The sequence below is a fragment of the Crinia signifera genome, chromosome 3 (genome assembly GCF_055691185.1).
Source record: "Crinia signifera chromosome 3, ASM5569118v1, whole genome shotgun sequence".
Taxonomy (NCBI): Eukaryota; Metazoa; Chordata; class Amphibia; order Anura; family Myobatrachidae; genus Crinia; species Crinia signifera.
Window position 1 is genome coordinate 94088726 of NC_139219.1, and position 26174 is coordinate 94114899.

The 26174-nt window shown below is 43.9% G+C and overlaps 1 protein-coding gene across 5 annotated transcripts in view; it reads right to left on the reverse strand.

Moving 5' to 3' along the window:
- Positions 1-26174, reverse strand: part of ADGRG6 (adhesion G protein-coupled receptor G6) — a 171832-nt gene that overhangs the window by 85015 nt on the left and 60643 nt on the right. For all 5 annotated transcript variants that reach the window (XM_083176219.1, XM_083176215.1, XM_083176218.1 and 2 more), the window contains exons 3-4: positions 10962-11306; positions 6197-6817 (exon numbers count right to left, since the gene is read on the reverse strand). In XM_083176219.1, the coding sequence (XP_083032345.1) occupies positions 6197-6817; positions 10962-11306 (966 nt within the window). The remainder of the gene's footprint in view (positions 1-6196; positions 6818-10961; positions 11307-26174) is intronic.

Genomic DNA, 26174 nt, shown 5'->3' on the forward strand with positions numbered 1-26174 from the left:
GGCCCTTATTCCAGTTCACTCTTTCTGACAAAATATTTCTTAGATGGACCAAACCATGTGTACTGCAGATGAGGCAGGTGTAAAACCCCACCCAAATCTAATTATCTCTGCACAAGTAACACCTGCCTCACCTGCAGTGCACATGGTTTTGTCCATCTAAGAAATATTTTGTCTGAAAGAGTGAACTAGAATAAGGGCCTCAGTTCCAGCTGGAGCCTGCACAAAAATAGCCCTGCCTACTACCGTATATTGGCTATTGAAAAAAGGGTTCAAAAACAATTAGTTTTTAAAACGGCAGAATGCAAATATTTCTCACCAGCTTCTTCTATCCACATGAATTGGTATAAGTGGAGCACTGTAAATAAAGGCCAATCTTTTATTTACAGTGCTCCTGTAGACCTATCTGTCCTAGCTCGAACTTGACTTCTTATTCTTGACTTCTTATTTTACTGTCATCTATTCTAAAAAAGTGTGCCCCAAAAACCCTTCTCATTTAGTCACCTCTTTGACTTTATACTTCAGCTATGTTACTGAACTTTTATTTGGGAGCACCGCCAACCATACACTGCTAGAGAAATGACTTCTAATTAGCAATTCTCATGTTGTTCTTTTCTATAAATTAATCACTAATTAAGTAAATAACCAGTGCCAACCCACTCCCTTCTCTAAATATCTTAAAATTTGGTGTAAATAATATGGTTATTTTTTAGTATACTGAAACGGTGTTGGTTTATTTCTCTGCACCTGATATGTCTGCCCCCCCCCCCCATGTCTACATTACTTTTTTGTATCACCTCTCTTTATATTTTGTATTTATCTATTTTTGTAAAACTTCACTAAAATTTTATAAAAAAAAAAAAAAAGTGCAGCATGTGCGGTGCAGGCCCCTAGTTCACACACACTGCACCCATGATAAAAATGCCACTGGAACTACCCCACATAGTTTCAATCTTAAAGATTAGCAATGATAATATATACATAATGGCACAATGAGGAAGTTATGATGAGGTATTGGAGAGAGTGACACCAAGCTCTATGAAATGATGCCATTACTTTCCATAGTGTTACACATTCAGCATTTCTGTAAAAACAATCAGGAACAGCTAGTACATTATGTTAGTTCAGTTAATAATAGCAAGACCGCTGAGGTAGGGAAGAATTTGAAATGTGTTCTTGTTTGCGAGTTGGTAGGACGATGTAATATATGTTTGTTAGTGAAGAGTATCCTAAGCACTACAGCTTATATACCACACTAAACAGTTCAATTTTAATGTTAAATATGGATTATATGCATTAGCATAAGTAGTTGTATTACTAATGACTGATAAGAGCAGCCAACGCAAGGGATTACAACAAGGATGTACTGCAATAAATCCCAGGACACACTGTTGTCTCAAAAACTGTAGTAATATATAGTAGGAACACTGGTGTACATTTATTAAGATTTATTAAGATGGAAATTCTATTGCAGGTGAGATGTTGCTATGGGCAACCATTTAGATTCTACTACTTATTTATTTAGCACTTTTTAAAATATAATAGAATCTCATTGGATTGCTATGGGCAACATCCCATCTTCAATAGAACTCTCATCTTAGTAAATTTACCCCACTGAATCTTGGGAGTTGAGACTATTGTATTTTTCAGTAAACTGGAAGAGATTGGGGGAAATATAATGCAGGCATTGGTGTGATTCCAGCGGGACTGTCCGATATTTTAAAGAAACAATCATGTAAAAGTCAAAACCAATTTGGGTACTTGTGAGTTATCCGGGCGCCCGATTTCAAAATCGGGTCGGATCGGGACATCGCATCGCATCGCATGCGACCATCGGATGCGATGCGATGCGATGACCCGATTTTTCCATAGGAATCAATGTTAAAATGGACTGAGTCCATTTTAACATGGAATTCAATGGGAAAAAGGGGTCCTTTTCATACCCCTACTATCCAAGTGGGCATGGAGTTGGATATAAACCTGTGGCGAGCGTAGCGAGCCACCGAGCCCGAAGCGTGGCGAGCGTAGCGAGCCCCGCGAGGGGACACGGAATACCGTCCCCTCGCGGGGCTCGCTTCGCTCGCCACGCTTCGGGCTCGGTGGCTCGCTACGCTCGCCACAGGTTTATATCCAACTCCATGCCCACTTGGATAGTAGGGGTATGAAAAGGACCACTTTTTCCATAGGAATCATTTTAACATTGATTCCTATGGAAAAATCGGGTCATCGCATCCGATGGTCGCATGCGATGCGATGCGATGCGATATCGCATCGCATCGCATCTGATTGTATGCCTTAACTTAAGGCATACAATCAAAAAATCGGGCGCCCGGATAACTCACAAGTACCCCAATTTGTTTTGCTTTTGATATTATCACCATTTTAAAGCATCAGGCAGACTTGCCAGAATCATGCAAATGGCAACAACTTAAATGCTACAACTGTACATTTCCAATATTGGGGTTTATTTACTAAGATGAAAGGGTACTTGTGTAGTTTCCCGGCGGCAGCTTAAGCAACGCTGTTAGCGTAGCCCAATGGCTGCGGCCGCGGGAACACTACGCTGATTCTGACAGGGACGCTGACTACGCTAATTACGCTGCCCGCGGGAACACTACGCTGATTCTGACAGGGACGCTGACTACGCTAATTACACTGCCCGCGGGAACACTAAGCTGATTCTGACAGGGACGCTGACTACGCTAATTACGCTGCCCGCTGGAACACTACGCTGATTCTGACAGGGACGCTGACTACGCTAATTACGCTGCCCGCTGGAACACTACGCTGATTCTGACAGGGATGCTACGCTTGGGACAAACAAAAAATTATTTAGTCACAGCGCTTAAGTGGGGGTAGCACACAATTATTGGTGTGTCAGCAGCCTCTAGAGTGGAGGTATGCATAGGACAGTGGTTCCCAAACTGTGCGCCTAGGCTCCCTGGGGTGCCTCAAAGCACTTGCAGGGGTGTCTCAGGTTGGTGGTCCAGAACCAATTCAGATTATTTATGGCCAATGAAACAGGCAAAATCAATGCTTGGGGCTTCCAATTATTAAATATGTGGGGAATCAGAAGTGAATCGTGTTCTTCACCACATAACATGACCTAAGGATGACATTTAAGCACAACTTATTTCATTTATATATATATATATATATATATATTTTTTTTTTTATATATATATATTCTTGGTAATAAATTTTGGCCTAGGGGTGCCCAGAAAAATACTCTGATACTCTAGGGTGCCGTGATTCAAAAAAGTTTGGAAACCTCTGGCATAGGAGATTGTGGTTGTGCACCTGCATATCAATCTTTTCATAAAAATTGTACTCCAACAAACATCTGGCAGTGCCCCCACTTACCCACTGGAGGCCAAAAGAGACTTACTCAGTTTGATCTTATGCTGAGACAGACCATACTATTTTTAATGTGATCACATTCAATTTTTAGTTTTAATTAATTCATTTTAATCTGATACCCCCGGGAGGTATAGTTTGTATGTATGTCATGTTTTTCAATTAAATGTCAATTGTGTATGTATTCATAGGCGTGCGCACATAGAGTGTTAGGGGTGCACAGGCACCCCCTAATGCTGTGCCCACCCTTATATAATTTTGCTTTTTAGAACTGGTATTCCATTAAAACAAGCGCCCATCAATCAAGTATGTGTGTTTTGCATTGTTAATTGTACTAGACCATTGTCATATCACTACATACCTGCGTCATCCATATATGTTTATGACTTTATTTGCATGTACTGTTACACAGAGTAATTAGAAGATTAAAATTGAACTAGGCAGAAGATTATGGTGTGGTTGGGAGATGTTTTATATTGTAGTGAGTGCCAATAGCTGATGGTAGACACGTCTGATTGGTGGTGTTAGACACACCCAATGGGCGTGTAAGACACCCCCTAATGAAATGTGCACCCCCTAATGAAATGTGCTGCGCACGCCTATGTATGTATTAACAAAACACAGTTTACTCTTATCCTTTTGTGTGTTAAGCGCCGCTAGATATGTTAGTTAGTTTAGGGATGCTACGCTGACTATGTAACTGCCGCTGTGAAACTACACAAGTGTGTAGTTTCACGGCTAGCTTAAGCTATGTTGTGCAGCTATGCCCCCGGCATCCCTGGCAAGCTAAGAGAGCGCCTCTTACACAGCGCTGGTAACCGCCAGATCCCCTGCGCTGGAGGATGCCGGTGGAGAGGGGATCATGCGGGCGCGTCTCAATGTCTCAGACGCTTGTGCATCTCAGTAATTCTTGTGGGCAGGGTACAGCAACCCTGCCCATGTCAGCTTCAGGGAGACGGGGTTAAAAGTACGCATTTGCCAGTGCTCCATGTTACATTCTGACAAATGCCTCCTTTTTAAACCTCCACTATCCATGCCAGCCCGAAGCGTGGCAAGTGCAGCGTGTTCATACCACCACTATCCACGTCAGCATGGAGTTGACTTTATAAAGTGTGGCGAGCGCATCAAGCCACTGAGCACGAAGCGTGGTGAGCGCAGCGAGCCCCGCCAGGGGACGCAGATTACTTCACATATATTCTGTGTCCGCTCACCACGCTTCGGGTTCGGTGGCTCGCTACACTCGCCACACTTTATAAAATTAACTCCATGCCGATGTGGATAGTGGGGATATGAACAGGTCAGGAGGACGCATAACGTCAGGCTGGCGTGGATAGTGGGGGTGTTTCAGGAACACATTCACACCTTTCATGTCAGGCAGGTTAAAATGGTCAATGGTTCCCACACAATGTTATAAGCGCTGACTGACTACGCTAAGTGTGTAACGCTGACTGACTACGCAAACTATGCAAGCTCCGGTTGGCCACGAACAGGCGGGAACACAACGCTGATACTAACAGGGACGCCTGACTGACTCCACTAACAATGTAAGCTCCGACTAGCCGCGAACGGGTGGGAACACTACACTGATACTGACAGGGACGCTGCCTACACTGGCGCGGAAACACTACACTGATTCTGACAGGGACGCTACGCTAACTACGTAACTGCCGCCGTGAAACTATACAAGTATCGATGAAAGTTCTATTGAACTCTTATTTGTTTAGCACCTTCTAATAGATAACAGACAGAATCTGATTGGTTGCCCATAGCAACATCCCACCTTCAATAGAACTCCCATATTAGTAAATAAACCCCATTGTCTGTAAATGGAAGCTATTGCCTATCGATCTAGACAATGTCAGGCATCAGGGTACCGTGGAGAAGGCAATGGTTCTCCACTCTAACCCTATGATGTTGAAGTCAAGAAATTATTAAGTTAAATCATATTCAAAATTATGGACCTATATCAGGTCTATTCTAGCCTGCTTCCCACTGGGACCGATGTTTTCTTAGTGCACATGCCCATTTTTGAACATGTGCATATGCATGGTGCGGGCACCCAGGGCAAACATTAACCCAACACAGCTGGCGGGGGAGGAGAGGGGCGTGGGGCACCAGGCAGCCTCATTAGCATATTGGAACGCAAATCATTTCATGGGCATTCCTATGAGAATTCTGGGGGTTCTAATGCTATTGAGGCCATGACACGGGTGGTGGGGGGGGGGGGTCAGTCAGCTGACATCACCGGATGTCAGCTGCCTGCCCATTTCCTCCCTAGCATACATGCATATTTAAGGTTGCTCAGAGCTACCTTACATATTCTTGCACCTTCCACATCTTTCGATGGTTGGTGATCATCGAAAGATGTGGGAGGTTCCCTCTGCCCTACAAATGGATGTTACTCTGTAACATCCAATGGCAAACCCCTGCGTGCGAATCACCATTGAGAATGGGTGGCACCGGCCAACCACTTGCAAGGCGGGGTTTGGTGGACTCGCAAAGCTGAAAATTTGCAGCCTTGCGAATCAACCAGAATAACCCCCTTAGTGTAATAAGGGACAGATTAACAAGACGGAAGCAACTACACTGGGGCCGCTGAAGGTTGCTCTACTCTCCGGCGATACTGACTGGCAGAGGTAAGAAGAGGTTAACCACAACACCAAACAGCCCAATTGCTTCCTGCACTGGCAGCTTGGACATTGAGATTTATCAAAAAATTGTGTCTCCTTATAGTAACATCAACATATGTTGTCAATAAAAAACACATGTGTAATACCTTCTTATGTATAAACAATAGCATAAACAATACCAGAAGAAACTTTAAACCAATTTTAAAACTTACCACAACTAAGTTTGTCGTCTGGTTTCCTTGCCCATGACGGGATGCTCCAAAATTCATTTTCCCAATTTATAACATTCCCTTTTACATTGCAGCTGAGGTTTGCAAGAGCTTTTGAATCCATTGCAGAGTCCCAGAGGCGGAAATTGTAAATATCCCCCTCCAGTGGGCCCATTTTGTGATTATATGAGCCTAATATGAAATGTCCGTTACCCGGAATAGTAAGGTCCTTTGCGTCAGGACAGGAGACATGATGATGCAAGTTTTTGGTACTCACAAAAATGTGTTCTGAATGGTTACTCCAGACAATGCATAGTTGTTGAAATGATGTTGTAAAGAACTCTTTATTCCCGTGTAAAGGTAAGGCAGGATCAAGTATACATGGAACACCCAGGATAGTGAAAATATATGCATTACCATTTTTTCCAAAGCTCAAGAGATTGGTGCCAGAACTTTTGTAAGAAAAAACTGCCCAGTTCTCAGTAATGTTACTGGTCTTGGTAGCTTCAAAGCATACCGTGAGTTCCGTTAAAGCAGGAAAAGAAACTTTAGATGAGACTGAAATAATACCAGCACTGTGGTTCCGTGGAACAATTACTTTTTGGTTTATTAACGAAACAGCCACTAACAAAGAAAAAGAGATATATATTAGCACACATACAATACAGAATTTCTACTACTCAATTAACTTTAAGTAAATGGTCACAAATTAAAAGTAACTAATCTCTTTTAACTGTAATTTTTGTAATTAACATTTTCTGGTGCTTGCCTAATTTAGACACTGTTAACGTCACCTTTAGTGGTTGTGGATTGACAGATCTACAGTGTCTAGATAGACAGTCAATAAACTGACAGCAAAAGGTTGACATGTAATAGGTCAACAGGGTCAAAATGGTGACAATCAAAAGTTCAACCTTTCAAAAGGTTTAAAAAAAAATGTTGGTATCAATGACCACACATGTTGACATGGACCATCAATTAGTGTAACGCTTAACCGCACATGGCTCACTTCGCTCGGCATGCTTTGGGCATGGTGCCTTACTACGCTCGGCACACTAATATATATTCTCCCTCTATGAAAACATGGATGGTGAAGTATGAAAAAGTCCAAATAATTGTACAAAATTGTGGAAAATTCATGTGGACCTTTTAAACGTGGACAGTTTAACCCTGTTGGCCTTATGATTGTCAATTTTTTGACCTTGTCAAGCTTATCACCCTGTCGACCCTTTGACCCTGCCGACCTATTGCGGCAGGGTCAAAGGGTCAAAGGGCGATAAGCGTGACAAGGTGAAAAGGTTGACAATCAAAAGGCCAACAGGGTTAAACTGTCCACGTTTAAAAGGTCAACATGAATTTTCCACAATCTTTTTAATTTTTTTGGACTTTTTCATACCTACTGACTATCTGTCTATCTAGACCATGGGTCTTCAAACTGTGGCCCTCCAGATGTTGTGAAACTACAAATCCCCTGTCAGTCGAATTATGAGGGGATTGCAATTAGATTCATACCCATGCGCAATCATTTGGTAACCAAAAAGGGATTGCAAATTTGCCCATCAGCAATCAACTCTGAATCAGGCCCCATGTACTAAGTTGAAATAAGGGTTAACCATTTAAAAAAATGAAGAGATATCCCTGTACATATCATTTTTCAACATGTGCAGTAGTAAAGGGATTTCTCTGCATTTTGACTTCCTGTGCTGAGTGAGTGCTATAGTACTGTAGATGACAAAAACGGATTTTCTTCACTGTATGATCAGGAAGTGAGCGCTGTCATCTTGGGTTGATTGCAAAAAAGTTGCAGCTGTAAAGGATGGGAGGGTCATCGATGGAGAAATAGCATGTGTCCATTGATGGTTGCATACTATGCAGTAGATCACTATGCATGATTAAATAACCCGACAGTCATCTATTTACTTTCAAGATGGACCAGAATCTGTGGGTTGGGCTTTATGGGGTCAGGGGTGAACTGTCACTACATGTCTAGGAACTCTGTAGAGGTGGGGGGAACCATTGAGTGATCCTATACCACCGATGATGAGAAAACAACTCCTTCTCCTCCATCGATGACAAAAGTATTCAACATCGCCCATAAACTATCAATGATTTTGTATCATTGAAGGTCAATGGCCATCCCTACACAGGATATGACTCCAGAGAGATGGTGATTCCACTATCTGTGCTGTCTGCCTCCACTGCTGAGAGGGTGACAGTGACTTGATGCTTACTATTCTTGGCAGGTCTATTATTAGTAACAATCTCGGTAGCATTTTCAAACAGAACTGGCTATATCTCCAGTGTATATCTCCAGTGTAAGCAAATGAACCCCTGTGTATTCTGAGGAAGAGAGTTAATATGGTTTTGAATACACAAGGTAATGAATAGTTTCATTGTTTTCCACAATGCCTCTTCAATATCTTTTTTGCGAACTACACAAATGTTATTTCCTAACCTAATCATTTGCATAATATGTCACTGTCAGCATAGACTGCTACAGTATGTTGAGTCTCACTTGGGGCCAGATGTATTAAGCTTGAAAAGCAATAAAATACAGTAATACACAGTAATACACTACCAGCCATTCAGCTCCTAACTGCCATGCTACAGGCTATATTTGAAAAATGATAGCTAGCAGCTGATTGGTTGGTGGTTTATCACTCTTCATTTTATCACTTTTTCAGGCTTAGTAAATCTCGCCCTTGGGATTTTGTACATGGCTATATTCCAGGAGCGACTCAGCTGAGAGCTCTTCAGACATTCTGACACGGCTTATTGACAGAATGGTGACATCATCACCGATGCATCCCAAGCCAGCACTTGAAGATGAGATCATCTCTAAGCGCCGGCTCTTCTTATGGTCTGAACGGGTACAGAGTCACATCAACCCGTCTTACTGCACATTGAGCCATGTTGAATTAGTGTTCACCCTGCTCGCTACCTAATTTGAGATGCTGCGTCGCTGAACTCATTTCAACTGAGAGATTTTAAACTGATTAAAATGCATGGTTGCTGAGTGTTGATGTGTAATAACTCAGGATACTGATGGCAGTGCATCAGTTTATGGTATTTTTTTAATAAAAATTATAGCAGTTCCGTTGGTGTGTTCAATCTGGGTGCCGGACGGGCTCCCGACAGTCGGGATCCTGACAATCATTTACCCGACGTCGGGATCCCGACTGTCAAAATGCTGACAGCCGGGTGCCTGACGGCCACCCGCTATTTTCCCTCGTGGGGGTCCACGACCCCCATAGAGGGAGAATAGAATAGGTGGCTCGCGTAGCGAGCCACCGTGCCCGCAGCGTGGCGAGCGCAGCGAGCCCGCAAGGGGCTTTTTTGCACTCGCCATGCTGTCTGACTCGGGCCAGTCGGGATCCCGACGTCGGGATAATGACTGTCGGGATCCCGACTGTTGGAGTCCCATACCACACCCGTTCAATCTAAACATGCAAATGTACAGTAGGATAGCTATTACCAACTCATTCCAAAAATAAATATTCTTCTGACCCACCTGCCTTTAAAAAAAAATATTGATTTCTTCATCGAGACACGTGACAGCTATGTTTTAGCTTTCCTGTCATTATTCATGTAGACTGCAAATTTGATTATGCAAAATGTAAAATTTATTGGGGCAGATGTACTGTATTAAGCCTTATGAAATGATAAAGTGGTGATAAGTGAAAGGTGATAAAGTACCAGCCAGTCAGATCATAACAGTCATGAAAAATGAAATTAAGGAGCTCACTGAACTGTGCATTATCACCTTGAACTTATCACCATTTTATCACTGTAATACATCCACCCAATATGTGCAAAAAGACATTTTACTGAGGCACAAACATCCTATGATTCATCTTTGAAGGTTCCCCATAATACAGAATGCTCTTCTGTACTGTATTTGTAACTTCTCATTTTCTGGCATGACTAGAAACATGTAAGGCACAGCTCTGCCAGACAGACTGGGTGACATTTTAACAGCCAAATGCGGAATGAGGTAAAGATTTTGCAGAACGATTTTTAAAAATGTAACGTATCTAGCAAAATTTTCTAAACTGTTCCATGACGTGTTCGCTTAATTCTGCATTTTGTACATTTTACCATTGGAATTTGCCCTTAAGTGTTCGTAGAAAAATCCAACCGTTCAGCAGAATGTTGTTGCTTCAACTCTGTTCATAGAAATAAACATCTTTGAATATGCAGATGTGTACTGCAGCCTTGCTGTGTTGCCTAACCGCAGCATACTTATTTGCGCACGTACACATCCTAACGTTATGCACGTACACATCCTAACGTTATGCAGTGAGGCTTTATGGCTGTCGCTGGTGCATGTGGCATGCATCTTACTCTGCCACAAAATGCCAAATCCTGACATTGGACAGATGACCGAAGCTAGAACTCCGACACAGCTCATAATGCCGATGCCGGAATCCCAACTGTTGGCATGCTGAACATAAGTATAGAGGGGCCGGTAAGGGTAAAGATGGGGGGGTTGGGTTAGGCAGCAAGTAAGGAGGGTTAGGTTGATAGTGGAAGAGGGATAAAATACTTAGCCAACAGGTGTCAAGATTCTGCACACTAGGCTGCCACTGTTGGTCTTCCGACCGTCGGCATCCCGCACACAAACTGTGTTACCAGTAGGTTAATTCACAATGGTATTTAACTTGAAAATAGGTCATCATAATCATTGTTTGATCTTGAGCTATGCTCATATTCATACCTAAAAGTAATATCATATACAAAATACATATAATAAATAAATTCTACTTACCATGGCTATACGATACTTTAAAACCTTTTTTCTGGATACTAAAGTCACTGACAAACGTTATTATCATCTCATTCCCAGTTGAATTAAATGAGAGGCCTTTTGCTGTGATTCCACAAAATTTTGAGGTGGTCTCCCCATTGTTTAATGACAGTGAATCGTACATGCAGTTCTGAGCTTCTTCAACATCAAAGTCATCAAATGTAACTTGAACGATAAATCCAACTGGAGCACGTAGTTTCCACTTGCAATCCTGGCTGTTGGGATACAGATCGGGGTAGCACGGAGAGGTGAAATGTCCAGTAGGAGCAGTCAGCACTACTAACTTGCAGCTTGCACAGCATAATACTGTTGGAGAAAAAAAGAAAATGAACTAATGTTAAGCAGAATCAATAGAGATAGAACAGGAAACATGACACAAATACAGATTCCTCAGTTTTAATTATTTTATTATTTGTTATTTTTATTAACAGTTTCTTATACAGGTTCCATTGCACTTTACAATTAGAAATAGGGATAAAATAAAGTGGGTAGGTACAGACAGTCAAATGGTAGGGGGGCCCTGCTCACAAGCTTACTAATCTATAGGGAAAAAGGCACTGATACCCAAGGAGAGTTATTCTGTATTGCATAATGGCCTACAAGATTGCAAAGGTTCTCGGTCCTGCAATCTTACTGGCCTTAGGCAATTAAGAAAGGCAGATAAAATATGCCACATGGGCACTGATTTTGATTTAGAAATTGCATTCAAAGCATAATTGCCTACTGTACCAGAAGTTGCAGGAGACTCCCAATTTTTTGTGGATCCCCATGCAACCACGGAAAAACAGGATTACCTTCCACATCCTGCCCATAACCTTGTTTGGCTGACTGGAGGTATTGCCTTCTGGTGTCATAAGTCTGCCCATCCACCTCCCCCTGCAGGTCGTCTCTTCTGGCTTCTCCCAGAAGAAAGAACTTACAAGTAGGTATGTATGATTTATAGCTTCAATACCACCTATACTGGTTTGGTAATACTGCTGGTAGACTGGTAGGGAATGAAGAAGTAAATTTCATCCCACAATAACATTAAAATATGCTTGGTCCTCCTCCTCCTCCTCTGGACACCACAAATTATCATCTAAGGCATCAAAAGGAAAGAGGAAGTCCAGCTACACATAAGGCCCCCATACACTATGCGATTTTGGGCCGATTTCATCCGATTTCGGCCCTTTGGGCCGATAAATCGGGTGAAATCGGCCCAAAATCGCATGTGTTTGACATCTGATCTAATGCGCAGTCCCGCGCGCATCGGATCGGATCACGGCGTCGGACCTGCAGAACATAAAGGCCCCCATACATTAGTCCGACTTGTCCTAGGGACAAGTCGGACTTGATTTCCCCTGCAGCTCCCCGGGAGGGGGACACACGATTAGGCACTTGATGTGCCAAATTTTGTATATGATAAATCTCCTGGATTTATCATATGCAGTCCCCGGGGAGCTGCAGGGGGAGAGCCGGGTGGGGGACGCTGGGGAGCAGCAGGAAACAGCTGGGCAGGGTGAGCTGACAAATAGTCAGCTGGCCGGGGACACTGTTGATCCGGGCATGGGGAGAGGCTGGCAGGGGCAGTGTACACATAGGCAGCGGGCGGGGGGACGCCGGTTAACCGGCGAGAGGAACAGCTCACGTGCTGGGCAGGACCAGGCAGACGCAGCTTCAAGGAAGAAAAAAAAACAATACAAAGAATGGGGAGCCAGTGATTGGCTGAGAGCTCTCTCAGCCAATTACTGATTGGCTGAAAGAGCTCTCTCAGCCAATCACTGCCTCCCCATTTGTTTGTATTGAAGCTGCGTCTGCCTGGTCCTCCAGCACAGCAGTGAGCTGTTCCCCTCGCTGGTTCACCGGCGTCCCCCCGCCCGCTGTCTATAGTGTCAGCTGCCCCTGCCAGCCTCTCCCCATGCCCGGCGTCCCCCGCCTGCTGACTATTTGTCAGCTCACCTTCCCCGGCGCCCCCCGCCCGCTGACCCTGCCCGGAGACTGCACATAAGATTTAGGAAATCTTATGTGCAGCCGGTGCGACTGCCCGACTCCGATCCGATGCGCCCGGGACTGCACATCGGGTCGGATAGGGTGTCAAAACATGCGATTTGGGACGATATCACAGCCCGATTCATCCGAACCGGGTGAAATCGGTCCCAAATCGCATAATGTATGGGGGCCTTTAGATATATCGTAATCTGAGCCATCATGGGTGCTTTTTAGCACCCACGATGTTCAGATCCGATATATCTTTATATACAGCCCCCTGTCTTACTAGCAGCGCCCCCCCCCCCCCCCCGCGCATTGACGGCTCCCGGCAGAGGTAGTGCAGGTGGGGACCGCAGCGTGGCGGGAGAATAGGAAGAAATCCTATTCAAAAGACCGGGCGGCCGCTGAGCTCTCAGCCAATCAGCAGCTGCCCAGTCTTTTGAATAAGATTTCTTTCTATTCTCCCGCCGCGCCGACAGTCTCTGCGTCCCCGCCTGCACTACCTCCGCAGGGAGCCGGGAGCCGTCAATGCGGGGGAGGGGCGCTGCTAGTAAGACAGGGGGCGCTGCGGGGGACACAGAGTTGGCAGTAACAGAGCCAGGCAGGAAAAGCTGTCAGCGCTGGGGAAAAAAAGCCGATACAATGAATGGGCAGCCTGTGATTGGCTGAGCGCTCTCTCAGCAAGTCAGCAATTGGCTGAGAGAGCGCTCAGCCAATCACAGGCTGCCCATTCATTGTATGGGCTTTTTTTCCAGCACTGACAGCTCCCGCCTCCCCCTGCCCGGCTCTGTCACTGTCCCCCGTAGCTTCCCCTGCATGCTGCCTTAGCAGTGCCCCCCACCAGCAGCCCTGTTCTGCAGCCCCCCCCCCCCCCCCTGCTCCCCGGGTTTACATGTGATAAATCGAGACGATTTATCACATGTAAAAAATGGCACATCAAGTGCCAATCTTATCAAGCTCCCCCGGGGAGCTGCCGGGGAAGCTCAGGGGGAAGTCGGACAAGTCGCCCTAGTGTATGGGGGCCTTTACAGTCATCATAGAATAAAAGCTTTTAATAGGTAGTAGTGTGAGCTCCAATGGCTCGCACTGCTAGGTAGATAGGACAAACCTAGCATAGGCAAAGAAGTGGCCACTGGAAATAGGGTACATGTGGGAGCAGGAAGGAGCGGGATGGGCAGCGGGGTTGATGAGGAAGGGTCGGATACACACATATAAAAATATATATGCTAGCTAAGCCTGCTCCAAGAAAAAGCTTTGAAAGCTAGTCTCTGTGTTTCTGAATGTTTGTTTGCCTCTGTGTTTCTGTACAGATGGGGCAGGCCTTATGCTTGCTGGCGAATCGCCAGCAGCATGCCGCTGGCGATCCGCCAGCAGCACGGAGCGCCATCTGACTGAGACGCGCGTGCGTCCCCCACGCACGTGCGTCTCAGTATCCGGGCGGCCGGCGGGCGAGGCGGACGCAATACTGTCCGCCTCCCGCTCGAGGGGGGCTGGGGGGACCCGAAGCGGCTGTGGGGGGGTGCGGGCGCCCGGTGTGGGCACCGGGCGCCCGTCGGACGAGGACGGCAGCACCGTCGGAAGGGGACGCGCGCACACCTCGTGCGCGCGCGTCCCCTTCCGACACACAGATGGCGCCGGAGCAGGGAATGGCGAATGGCGTCGCCATCGCCATCCCCTGGAAAGATGAGCCCGGCGCCATCTGTATGTGTGAAAGAGAAAGAGATGTAATTTCACTGGCTATCGGCAGATGGCAATGTTTCGGTAACACATGGACACTAGGCATATATATGATATATATATATATATATATATATATATATATACAGATAGATAGATAGATAGATAGATAGATAGATAGAGCAATGTAGGGTACCTTACTCCAATGAAGGCACTCACCACAGTCTCAAAGTGACTTTTTAATAAGGGTACTTTACCAATTAGTACAGCATGTAGTCTACGTTTCAGCCACCAGGTGGCCTTTCTCAGGACAAGGATATGAGCTGTGTGGATGTATCTTGATGCCTTGTCCTGATAAAGGCCACCTGGTGGCCAAAACGTAGACTACATGGTGTGCTAAGTGGTAAAGTACCCTTATTAAAAAGTCACTTTGAGACTGTGGTGAGTGCCCTCATCGGAGTATTGTACCCTACATTGCTATATTATTGGGACACAATGTGTCACTTTAGGGGAGAACCCCAATAAAGGATCACGGAAGGTCGTGAGTGTGGAGTCCATCAAAGACAATATATATAGATAGATAGATATATTTATTTATTTTATTTATTAACAGTTTCTTATATAGCGCACACATATTCTGCAGCGCTTTACAGAGAATATTTGAACATTCACATCAGTCCCTGCCCCAGTGGAGCTTACAATCGATATTCCCTACCACATATACACGCACACAGACATTATAGGGTTAATTTTTGTTGGGAGCCGATTAGCCTACCAGTATATTTTTGGATGGTGGGAGGAAACAGGAGTACCCGGAGGAAACCCACGCAAGTACGGGGAGAATATACAAACTCCGCACAGTTAGAGCCAGGGTGGGAATCGAACCCGTGACCTCAGCACTGTGAGGCAGTAATGCTATCAGTACTGCCCCAATATCTATCTATCTATATCTATATATATCTATATATATATATATATATATATATCTTACAGAACTTGCGACAGCACTTGGAAATAGTAAACTCAGGCTACTGGCAAGGAAGCACCAACGGAAAGGGCACAGGTCTCATTATTAGTGATTATTTCAGGAGTGCTGCCTTTTGGAAATAGACAGGCACTTTTCCAGCATAAGCATAGTTACCGGGTGCCCTCACTGACAATAGCGATACAAAGAATGCAAAAGGTGTGGCACTCCATTTTGAAACGACGATAGGGACACAGTCAAGTGGATCAACGTTTCAATCGTGGTACATTTTTCTCTAAGACATAGTATCCTTAAGAAATGTCTCTCTCTCTCTCAGGATACTATGGGGGAAATTTACTAAGATGTGTATTCTACTTCACATGTGATGTTGCTATGGTCAACCAATCAGATCCTGTCTTCTATCTTCTAGAGCTGGGGTAGCCAACTCCAGTCCTCGAGAGCTACCAACAGTTAATGTTTTCCAGGTCTGCTCACAGAATCAAAAGTGAAGTAATTAGCTCCACCTGTGGATCTTTGAAAATGTTTCAGCTAGTAATGAGTGCACCTGTGCAGCAGCTAGGTTGTCTGTAAAATGTGAACTGTTGGTAGCTCTTGAGGACCATAGTTGGCTACCACTGTTGTAGAGGGTGCTAAATAAATAAGTAGATTCTGATTGGTTGCCCATAGCAACATCATGGCCAGTATTCAATGCTGGCAATTCGCTGGGTTAACGGCGAATTTTCTGTTAGAAAAAACAATTCACCATATTCAATGGAGGCAATTCGCCACAAATGAACAGCGAATGTCTGCCGATTCGCCGTAAATGATTCTCCACAATTCGCCTGTGATTTTCAATGGGGTTTTTAGTGGAATTCGCAGACAGTGTATTCAATGCTCAAATGGAGAACTGCTTTCTCCATTGATTTTCGCCATGATTCTCCGTTTAGCATTCGTCATCTTTTTTAGGTGAACTGTAATGTGATCTTTTAAATTAAAGCGTTTTTAATTTTTTTTTTATGAAAGGGCATGCTATTTTTATTCATATACCGTATTTGCCGGCGTATAAGACGACTGGGCGTATAAGACGACCCCCCAACATTTCCACTCAAAATATAGAGTTTGTTATATAAGTGCACCCGGCGTATAAGACGACCCTCCCACTTGGAGGCATGTTTTTCAGGGGAAAAAAGTAGTCTTATACGCCAGCAAATACAGTACTTGCAGCACATGAATATATTTTTAATATATATATATATTTTTTTTAAACAATATATATATATATTTTTTTTTACACATTCGCCAGCAGGGGGCCGGGAGCCGGAGCCGCTCATTAATATTCATATATTCACTGCACACTGGTCCCGATCATTACATAGGCACGATCGGGACCAGTGAGTGCAGCGGCTCCGACCCCAGCAGCACCCTGCAAGCCCTTCTTCACCCCCACTAGTGTCCGGACACCCCACAGGTGGGACACGTGTTCTGCTTTGCTGGGGGTGAGGTGAGGGGAGGGAGGTGAGGGGACGAGGGGACGGGGGTGGGAGAGATATGCGGGGGACATTAGCTGACAGGGACGGCTCCAGCAGTAGCAGACCTCTGGCTCTGGCAGCCCCAGCGCGTTGATAGCAGATGTCAGCGCTGGGGCTGCTTGAGCCGGAGGTCTGCTACTGCTGCTGCTGCTGGACTCGTCAGGCTGTGCAGGGGCTCCCAGCAGCATTAGTGCGCTCCCCGGCCGGGACTATGCTCCATCCCCTGCAGTGGCAGTGTAGCCACAGAAGCAGGGGAGAGCAATTCGTCATGGGGGTCAATTTTCGCCGTCAGGGGCTGAGAGCCCCTGACGCGTTGAATACAGGGGACGGGCGGCTGCCGGCGAATCTCGCAGCAGGGAGAATCCAAGGCGAAAGGGCAGCGAATCCTACACAGGATTCGCTGCCGCCCACGACCCCCGGCCATTGAATACTGGCCCTAATGTGAAGTAGAATACACATCTTAGTAAATTTCCCCCTATAGGTGATCATACATCAGAAAGAACGGTCTTACAATCATGATTGTGTCCAATTTCCCTTCAACTCCCCGGCAGTCCTTAGTGGTTTTTGGACACACAATGTACTCACAATCTGTCATACAATCAGTCATACAATCCATCTGCTGCAAGATTGTAAGATTGAGCCGTCCGCTCGTCTGCCGTTTGGAAACTTCTGCGGCTCCCAGCATCTTCACTGCCACGTGCCGCCCAGAAGCTGCACCTCTCTTCTCTGCTAGTCAGGAAGGGAGTGTCACATGACTCTGGTTGTATGAGCCATCTAAAGACAAATTGCATGTGCTTGAAAGCAAATGCAATCTGCTCCCAATCCCAACTGATCTGACGTGCAACACGTCAGATCCGAGGACCAATCCTCCAATCTTCCGGGCTGGCATTGTATGATTGCTCCATATATCTCTAACCTCATCTCCATTCATACACCCTCCCGCCCTCTACGGTCAGCTGACGACTGTCGTCTCTCCTCCACCCTGATCACTGCTTCCCATGCTAGAGTCCAGGACTTTGCCCGTGCTGCACCCCTTCAGTGGAACGCACTCCCTCGCTCCATTAGACTCTCCCCGACCTTGCAAAGCTTCAAACGGGCACTGAAAACTCACCTATTCATCAAAGCGTACCCTTCCACTGCATAAACCAGCTGGTTCTCCGACCCCTTGCCTGCTTACATCCTGCTATCTAACCACCACCCCCTCGCTTGCACCTCTTGTAATCTGTCTGTCTCCCCTTCCTACTAGATTGTAAGCTCCTCCGAGTAGGGCCCTCTTCCCTCCTGTTGTCAAAGCCCACTTCTCTTCACATTTCACTCACAGCTCTCCTTTAATCCAACACTCAGTGACCATCTTCATACTCATCTCCATCATTGGCCTCAAGCCTCTAGTTGTATGTTGATTGGGTCCTCACTACTTACATTTAAGCTGTAATGTGTATTGAACTGTGGTGCTCTTTATTTGTACTCTATTTTTGTTATTTATTCAATGTTATGCCAAGTTTTGTCTCCCTGTATTGTTGCTTTGTACGGCGCTGCGAAACACTTGTGGCGCCTTATAAATAAAATTATAATAATAATAATAATTGTGTGCACACGATGTCTACACAATCTACATAAAATCCATTTTACAATCCATTGAGATTGTATGATTGGGTGCAATGTCTTTCTGATGTATGGCCACCTTATGTCTCTCTCTCTCTCTCTTTCTCTCTGTACCTATTACATTTACGCATCTGCAGTGTAGCATGGTTTTGTCCACAGTAGGCCCGATATAATGTACTCACTGCAAAATTAACTGTAAGCAGTGTGACATTTATATTTTCACCATACACAGTGTCAATTATGGAATGGGCCAACAGATTAAAAAAATTGTATATTCATGCATCATGGTTCATTCAGTATTCACTGTTTGCACATTCTCCATTAGAATAAGTAAAAGTAAACTAAAGGCAGTTTAGACCTTCCAAACCCTTTTCAACATGGAAACACATAAGTAAATTACCTGATAGATCAGTGTTTTGGGCAGGTTTTCTTTTTCGGATATTAGTGATTTTAATTGTCCTTTAAGTAATATCCTTCAGTTTTACTACTTGTAGATACTGTAAATAATGTCCTACTCACTTTAGGTGTCTGCGTAAACAGAATATGTAGCTTCTGCTCCAGCAGCTGGATGAAACCATTCAAAAGTGTTTCTTAAGAAAGAAGTGCATCAAAAGTTGTAGACAAACCGGCTCAGCAGGTCTTATTACAATGAGCAATTTTCACACAAGGTAGGAATGAGAACACGTCAAGGAGACGAGACATTAATTGAAGTCAGCGGAAAGAGATTAAATCATTTTAGAATCCACAGGGACATTGGTAGACTTTGTACTGGACTCATTGCCATATGAAAAAAAAAAATAAGAAAAGCTGATAGGACTATGGTGTGCAATTTTGTTGAACACACAGAAGTATCCTTATTCATCTAGTGTTTTGCATGCATGGCACAACATACCCCTTTCACATCGCACCTAATTACCGGGTTTATGCCGGTTTCTTGACAGTTCGACCTGGTAACTGGTGCAATGTGAAAGGGGCTACTGGGTCTAGCAAACTAGTAGCAACACGGCAATATGAACCGGTAAAAAAGAAGGGTTCTTATCGGTTTATTGCCTTGTTGCTTTGCAGTGTGAATGGGTTCATTGGATCGAGTGGCCCATTTCCCGTTCACACTAATGGAGGAGGCAGTGCTTGGAGCAGCACCAGCTCTAAGATCTGCCTCCTCCCCCACTCCCGATGGTGCTCTGCCTCTCTGCCCCACCCCTGCATGCCATCAGTGAACCAGCAATATTGCCAGTTCGCTAAAGTGATCTGATCAGCGCAAAATGTAGGATCGCTCCGGGACTGAACCATTTCAATGTCCCGGAGCAACCCTGCATATTGCGTTGTGAAAGCGGTATTAGATGCTGCAACAAAGATACCGTAGTTTCTGATAGCTTTCTTTTTTTTTGCTATGTATTCTAATGCAATTTCCAAAACTCTGCCATTACAGTTCAGGTTTTAAGGATATCCATGCTTAAACCCAGATAGCTAAATTTAAAAAAAATAACACACATTGGGCATTAATTGGCATGAACTAAAATTGGAAAGAAATACTTCCAATAAGAGCAGAGGGGCTGGAACAGGGGTAGGGACAACTCACCCCCCACCACCACCACCGCCACAAACATAAGAGTGGCACAGGGCCAGACAGCCTACTAGGCGCAGTAAGCTGCTGCATAAGGTGTTGTCATGGTAGGCTCCTACCACAGCTGCAAGACAGCAACGGGTCACCTGATTCTACCACTCGTTGCCTGCTTGTGCCTCCAGGAAATAGCGGCCAGATCCATAGAGTAGGGTTGAAGACATAGCCAGTGGAAGTTGCAGGGATATATTGCATGGACAGGAACAGATTGTGAAGACCAGGTACAGTGCTCTGAACAAACTTGCATCAAGCTCATCTCATCCCTTACTCTCTTCAGACAAGTCAAGGGGACAATATATATCCCTGTCACTCTGCCTCCCCTGTCACTTACCATTTCCTTGTCACTTGGTCTGCCATCAAGGGGGGGGGGGGGGTGGATAGGACTTGAGTCCAGGGCCCTACCGAGATCTGGCTCAGGTGGCAGCAGTATTGATGAGGGAATGAACAATTGTCTAAGGCACTAGGGAGTCTTGCAACGTGTTGTGTAACCCTGCAGCCACCGCGCTGGAGGGTTGCCAACCTCCAAAAAATACCAAGAGAAATAGAAATAGTGTGGGGCGCTCAAAGGTACACACAAATATGTATTAAAAGTGAATCCACAGCCAAAAATTTACAGAAAATACACTAAAACAACAATAGTAAAAAAAAATTAATATGCATATGGGCTCAATAGCTCTAAATTGATCAATTAGTCATTGGCTGAAATAATGATATTAATTAGTCCATTTTAGTAACTGTCACAATAGACTACAATAGCTGGAGAGTTCTTACTCAATTGTTAGGAGGGAGAGTCAGGTGTAGAATGCAATAATCTCAGTGTGTCAAGTTACAAACTGAGATTATTGCATTCTACAGCTGACTCTCCCTCCTAACAATTGAGTAAGAACTCTCCAGCTATTGTAGTCTATTGTGACATTTACTAAAATGGACTAATTAATATCATTCATTCAGACTTATGTCTGTGGATTCAATTTTAATAAATATTTGTATTGATGAGGAACACTGGCAGACAATGCATGGGCGAAGAGAAAGAGACACATTGTGATTTCAAGGCCATTCGCTAGACAATCAAAGCTCAAAGATCAGCAACCAACCAGGAGCTACCAAGCAGTCTCTTATCCCCCTCTCTCACTGATCCAACCTCTTCCACATTCATGGCAACCCCCAAAACCCCCTGCACAGACTCCTCTCTCTTCCCTCACAGCCCTAAGCACAACCCCCAACCCCACCTGCACAGACTCCATTCTCTTTTTTCGGTACTTATATGTTAGTTGGGCGCCCACTAAGCTATTTGCTTAGTTTTACGCTATGCTCGCCACTCTTCGGGCTCGGTGGCTCGCTGTGCTTGCCACACTATATAAAATCAACTCCACGCGGACATCGTATGAGCGTACTAACTATAGTGGGTGCCCAACTAACATATAAGTACCCTTTTTTCCTTCTCTGATTTTTCCTTCCACCCCCCACCACCATTTGTGGCACCCTCGACCCCTCTCCACATGATCAGGCACCGCTCTCTTTTCTCCCTGCTCCAAGATCTGCCCCTCTGCTAGTAGCAGCAACTGAACTGGAGAACTGTGCTGTTGAGAAAACACGCAATTTCACAATGTCATGGTTTTGTGTAGGGCATTTGTTCTCCTACAACTGCAATCATGTCCATAGAGACACAGGTTGCCAGCATCACTAATGGCGCAGCAGTCTGCGTGACCACAGATCTGCTCATAAAGTCAAGTTTCCTCGTTATTGCCATCTATCTTTTTCTCTGGCTAGCTTCACTACCGATGATTATCAATTCCATAGCCTGAAAAATTGCTACTGCCTAAGCAAGTGCGTACAAATATGAATTAGGCCCTAAATGTGGATCTGGCCTGAATGACTGTTGAACTTGCTGGAACCTCTATATCGATGAGAAGAAAAATAAATGGATGTGCATTTTTTATTTTTTAATGAAATTTACTGATTAAGTCACCTGTTCTTTAGCATGGATTTGCTTAATATCCTGCTGTAGCACTTATTTAGCATCACAGCGGCATACAGACATTTTTATGATATTGTGTATCAGGGTGCATGGCACAGCTGAACTTATTCCCTGGACCCTTGTCGGATTAGAGTTATAGTATAGACTATAGTACTACAGTACATATATGATTGCATATAATCCAATCCAAAACACTTGAGGGTGGTTTTGCCAAAAGACGAACAACAATAATGAATTAGAACCAAAACATGGGGTTCCGTGCACATCTCTGATTATGGTTAGTAGCAGTGGCGGATTTTACCTATGATTTGCAGGACTACAGCCCCCCCCCCCCCCGGTAAAATCCATTACTGTGCGCAGTGTTAGTGAAGCCAGATGCAGCCCTATTGGAAGTCTGACCTGCCAGTCGCCCAAGGCATTCGCATTGGGAGGTGTTCCCTCCCTCCGGGGCTGCTTCTTTGGCTTCTATGGGCTGCAGCTGAAATAGCTCATAGACACTCAGGTGTGTGCATTGGCAGTACAGAGGTCGATACTGCACCGGTCTCTGTGATTGTCATCTGAGTTGTACAGGTCCTAGGACCGTGATTTGGATTCTATGGGCATGCATCCAAAGCAGCCCATAGAAGCTGGGCGTATGTGCATTTGCAGTACCAAGGTCGATTCTGCACATGTGCATTGTCTAGGTGCATTGTCTAGGTGCCGGGACTGGTAGCAGCGGGTAAGCAGCAGCGGTGGGGGGTGCCAGCATCACGGCCAGCGGCTTCCCCCTCCTACAATCAGGTAGGAGCTATTGCTGGTTCACTCATATTGAGTACATTTAATGTTTTCCCAAGAAGTTGGAGCCTAGCAGAGATGCATTGGCCCCAGTTGTGTTAAACACGCCATTTGTTATGTGATGATAGTACTGTATTAGTTACTTTTTCATACAGTGTTTGTTAATTGATTCAAAGCGGCACTTTGAACTAACTTATAACAGTTATATTGTATTTACACAGATTGTTTAAATTAAGTGACAATATGTTATTCCCTTTCAAATGGGATCAAAAGTAGTCACAAACATAACAGCATATGTTTTATGAAAAATAATAATAATAGTAATAAAACAATGTAAGCCAGAAGTAATAAAGAAAAAGTCAATAATACAGTGGGGCCCTGCCCAGAACTATGCTTTGTCCTTGTGTGGATTGGCACTGTTTCCCCTAAATTCAATTACATTAGTAACCATAGAATATAAATGTTTAAAAAGAAAAAAAAAATCTGCCATGGAAAGTAATGTTGGCCAAAATTGTGAAAACTGCTTTTAATAAAATGTTATTGAAGTCTTCAGGGTATATTTCATTGGATGAACTGCAAACAACATTTTTTTCTGGTGTGTTTAAAATCCATTAAACTATATTATCAGTAATGACATTTTGATATGTATAACAGTTTTAGAAGCTTACAACCTGATCCAGATCCAGGCTTGCAAGATGTGTTAAGAAAAGGCTTCCATACTTGATCTCCTTTCTGTTGAGTTGGATTCACGCATGATATTCACAGAGCATAAGATTGTCTGTGTTTTTATATATATGTAACATAGCTTCAACTTCCTAGTTAATGCTATGTACCAGTATGATAGTCCGCTCTGTAATCAGCACAGGTCTACTGCTGAGCACAAATCAGCCAAGTTGGATGATTTATCCTGACCTGCTGCTTGGTATTTCTCGAAGACAATGAGCTGATATTGTGTAGTATGTATACATTTCTGATTATCTGTCTAAAGTTACTGCCATTAGTAACCTTTGTGGTCATGGGTATTTGAATTTATAATGGTGTGACTTTGCACTGTACTAATAGTAAAATGGTACAGTATGTCTTGTATCTATGCCTTATCATGATCCTTATCAATGAGTGAGGCAAAACTGTCTTCTACTTTAATAAACCCCGGACTTATCTGTATGCCTTCAGTGAGAATTGGTTATTATATACAACACAAGCAGTGTAGTATACAGTGTCTTGTGCAAATACCATGCCATATAGGGCTCTATTTAAGAACAAGCCATAACTCCTTTAGGTTTCTGAACACCGGGATTCTGCTGTCGGGAGAACTCATAGGCATTAACAATATTTAGCGACATTTTGTATGATATAGATTATTTTGGATCATCTGAGCAATATTGTTTGTAATATCGCGTAGTGTACGTGGTCAATATAGTGAACGATGCATGCTCCCGTGGATTGTTTTCAAACACCACCCCTCTGTCATTTGTACATGCAGCTTAACCTTGACTATATTGTCAATGACCTGCATGCACAGCAGGGTACACGATGATGTCACTGAACGATATCATTAACAAAACTGTTCAGTATGTATGCACTATAACATTCACAGGGAGTTCAGCAGGAAATAATTGACTATATAATTATTGTCTAATGTGCATGGGTCTTAACATGGCTGCATTCAAGAACAAATTGTGTGTGTGTGTGTGGGGGGGGTGAATGTTCGACAACAAACATACTAAAAACAGCAAGTGTATTGTGTATCATTTCATGAAAAACTAAAAAAAAAAGTGAGCTAACAAAATGGTAAAATGTGAAGTTCACAACTCACTCATTACTAGCTAAGCAGATCAAATCAAAACAAAACATTCAAGGAATATATATATATATATATATATATATATATATATATATTATACCCCTTTCACACTGCAGCTCTTAAACAGTAAATTGCCGTTTTTTTAGCCTTTTAAAATGGGTAGAGCTGCAGTATGAAAGCTCCAGGGTGCTTCAACCGTTTAACAAATACCGGTATTTGTTAAATGGTTAAAAAGCAGTGTCAGAGCCGTTTCAGAGCCATTTTTTGGGCAGTGAGAAAGGGTCTATTTCTATGGCTTGGCTTGAAACGTGTCCCTTGGGGGTTAAATGGGTTGAATGTGTGAATGGTATTACATGCTAATTGAAACGGTTTTCACCTGCAATGTGAAAGGGGTTTGAAAGGGGTTTAGTGGCTCAGACCCGTTTTAAATACCATTTTGAAATACCGGGATTTAAACATTTAGGCAATGTGAAAGCAGCATTAGTGTGAATCCTTTTTCACTACATGTGGGTTTACTCTTCTCTGATTGTTGATGAGTTGCTAAGCAAAATATTACGTGCAGTTCCAATACATTTTTATTGAAATATAAAAGCATGCAAGTGTCACTATTACAGGTTGAGTATCCCTTATCCAAAAAGACACGGGAACAGATTCATTTTGCTCAAGGGATTATTCCGTATTTTGGAATATTGGTATTTGTGAATGAGGTATCTTGAGGTATCTTGCATCTATGTAGTTCACATCACATAGGTGAAATACAGAAAAATACATTTTATCTCTGCATGAAACAAAGTTTGTGTACTATCTCGGGCACTGACTTTGAATGCCAAGCAATCATTTTCTTGCACATATTTAGTGCCAATTACATTTCCTGAAAAGTGTCAGTTACAGATGTCCCCAGTAGTGCCAGTTACAAATGTCCCCAGCAGGTTTTTAGCACAAAAAAAGTAAATTTTGGAGACTATGGTTTTCGGAATAATTTGGATAACGGATATTTGGATAAGGGATACTCAACATACTGTACTTAGTACTATTTGACAAAAAGGAGGGGAATCAATAAACATATTTTGGATTGCACACCACTAAGCCTGTGTTTACACCAGACAGAGATGTCGGTAGACCCACCATTGTGACAATAGAGCAGATGATTTAATTAATTATACACATTTACTGATCGGCCGCTCATTATGCTGTCAGGACACCCAGCTGGTGGGCATTTGAATTTTTCCACCAAGGTATGACGTCAACCCCTGCTCC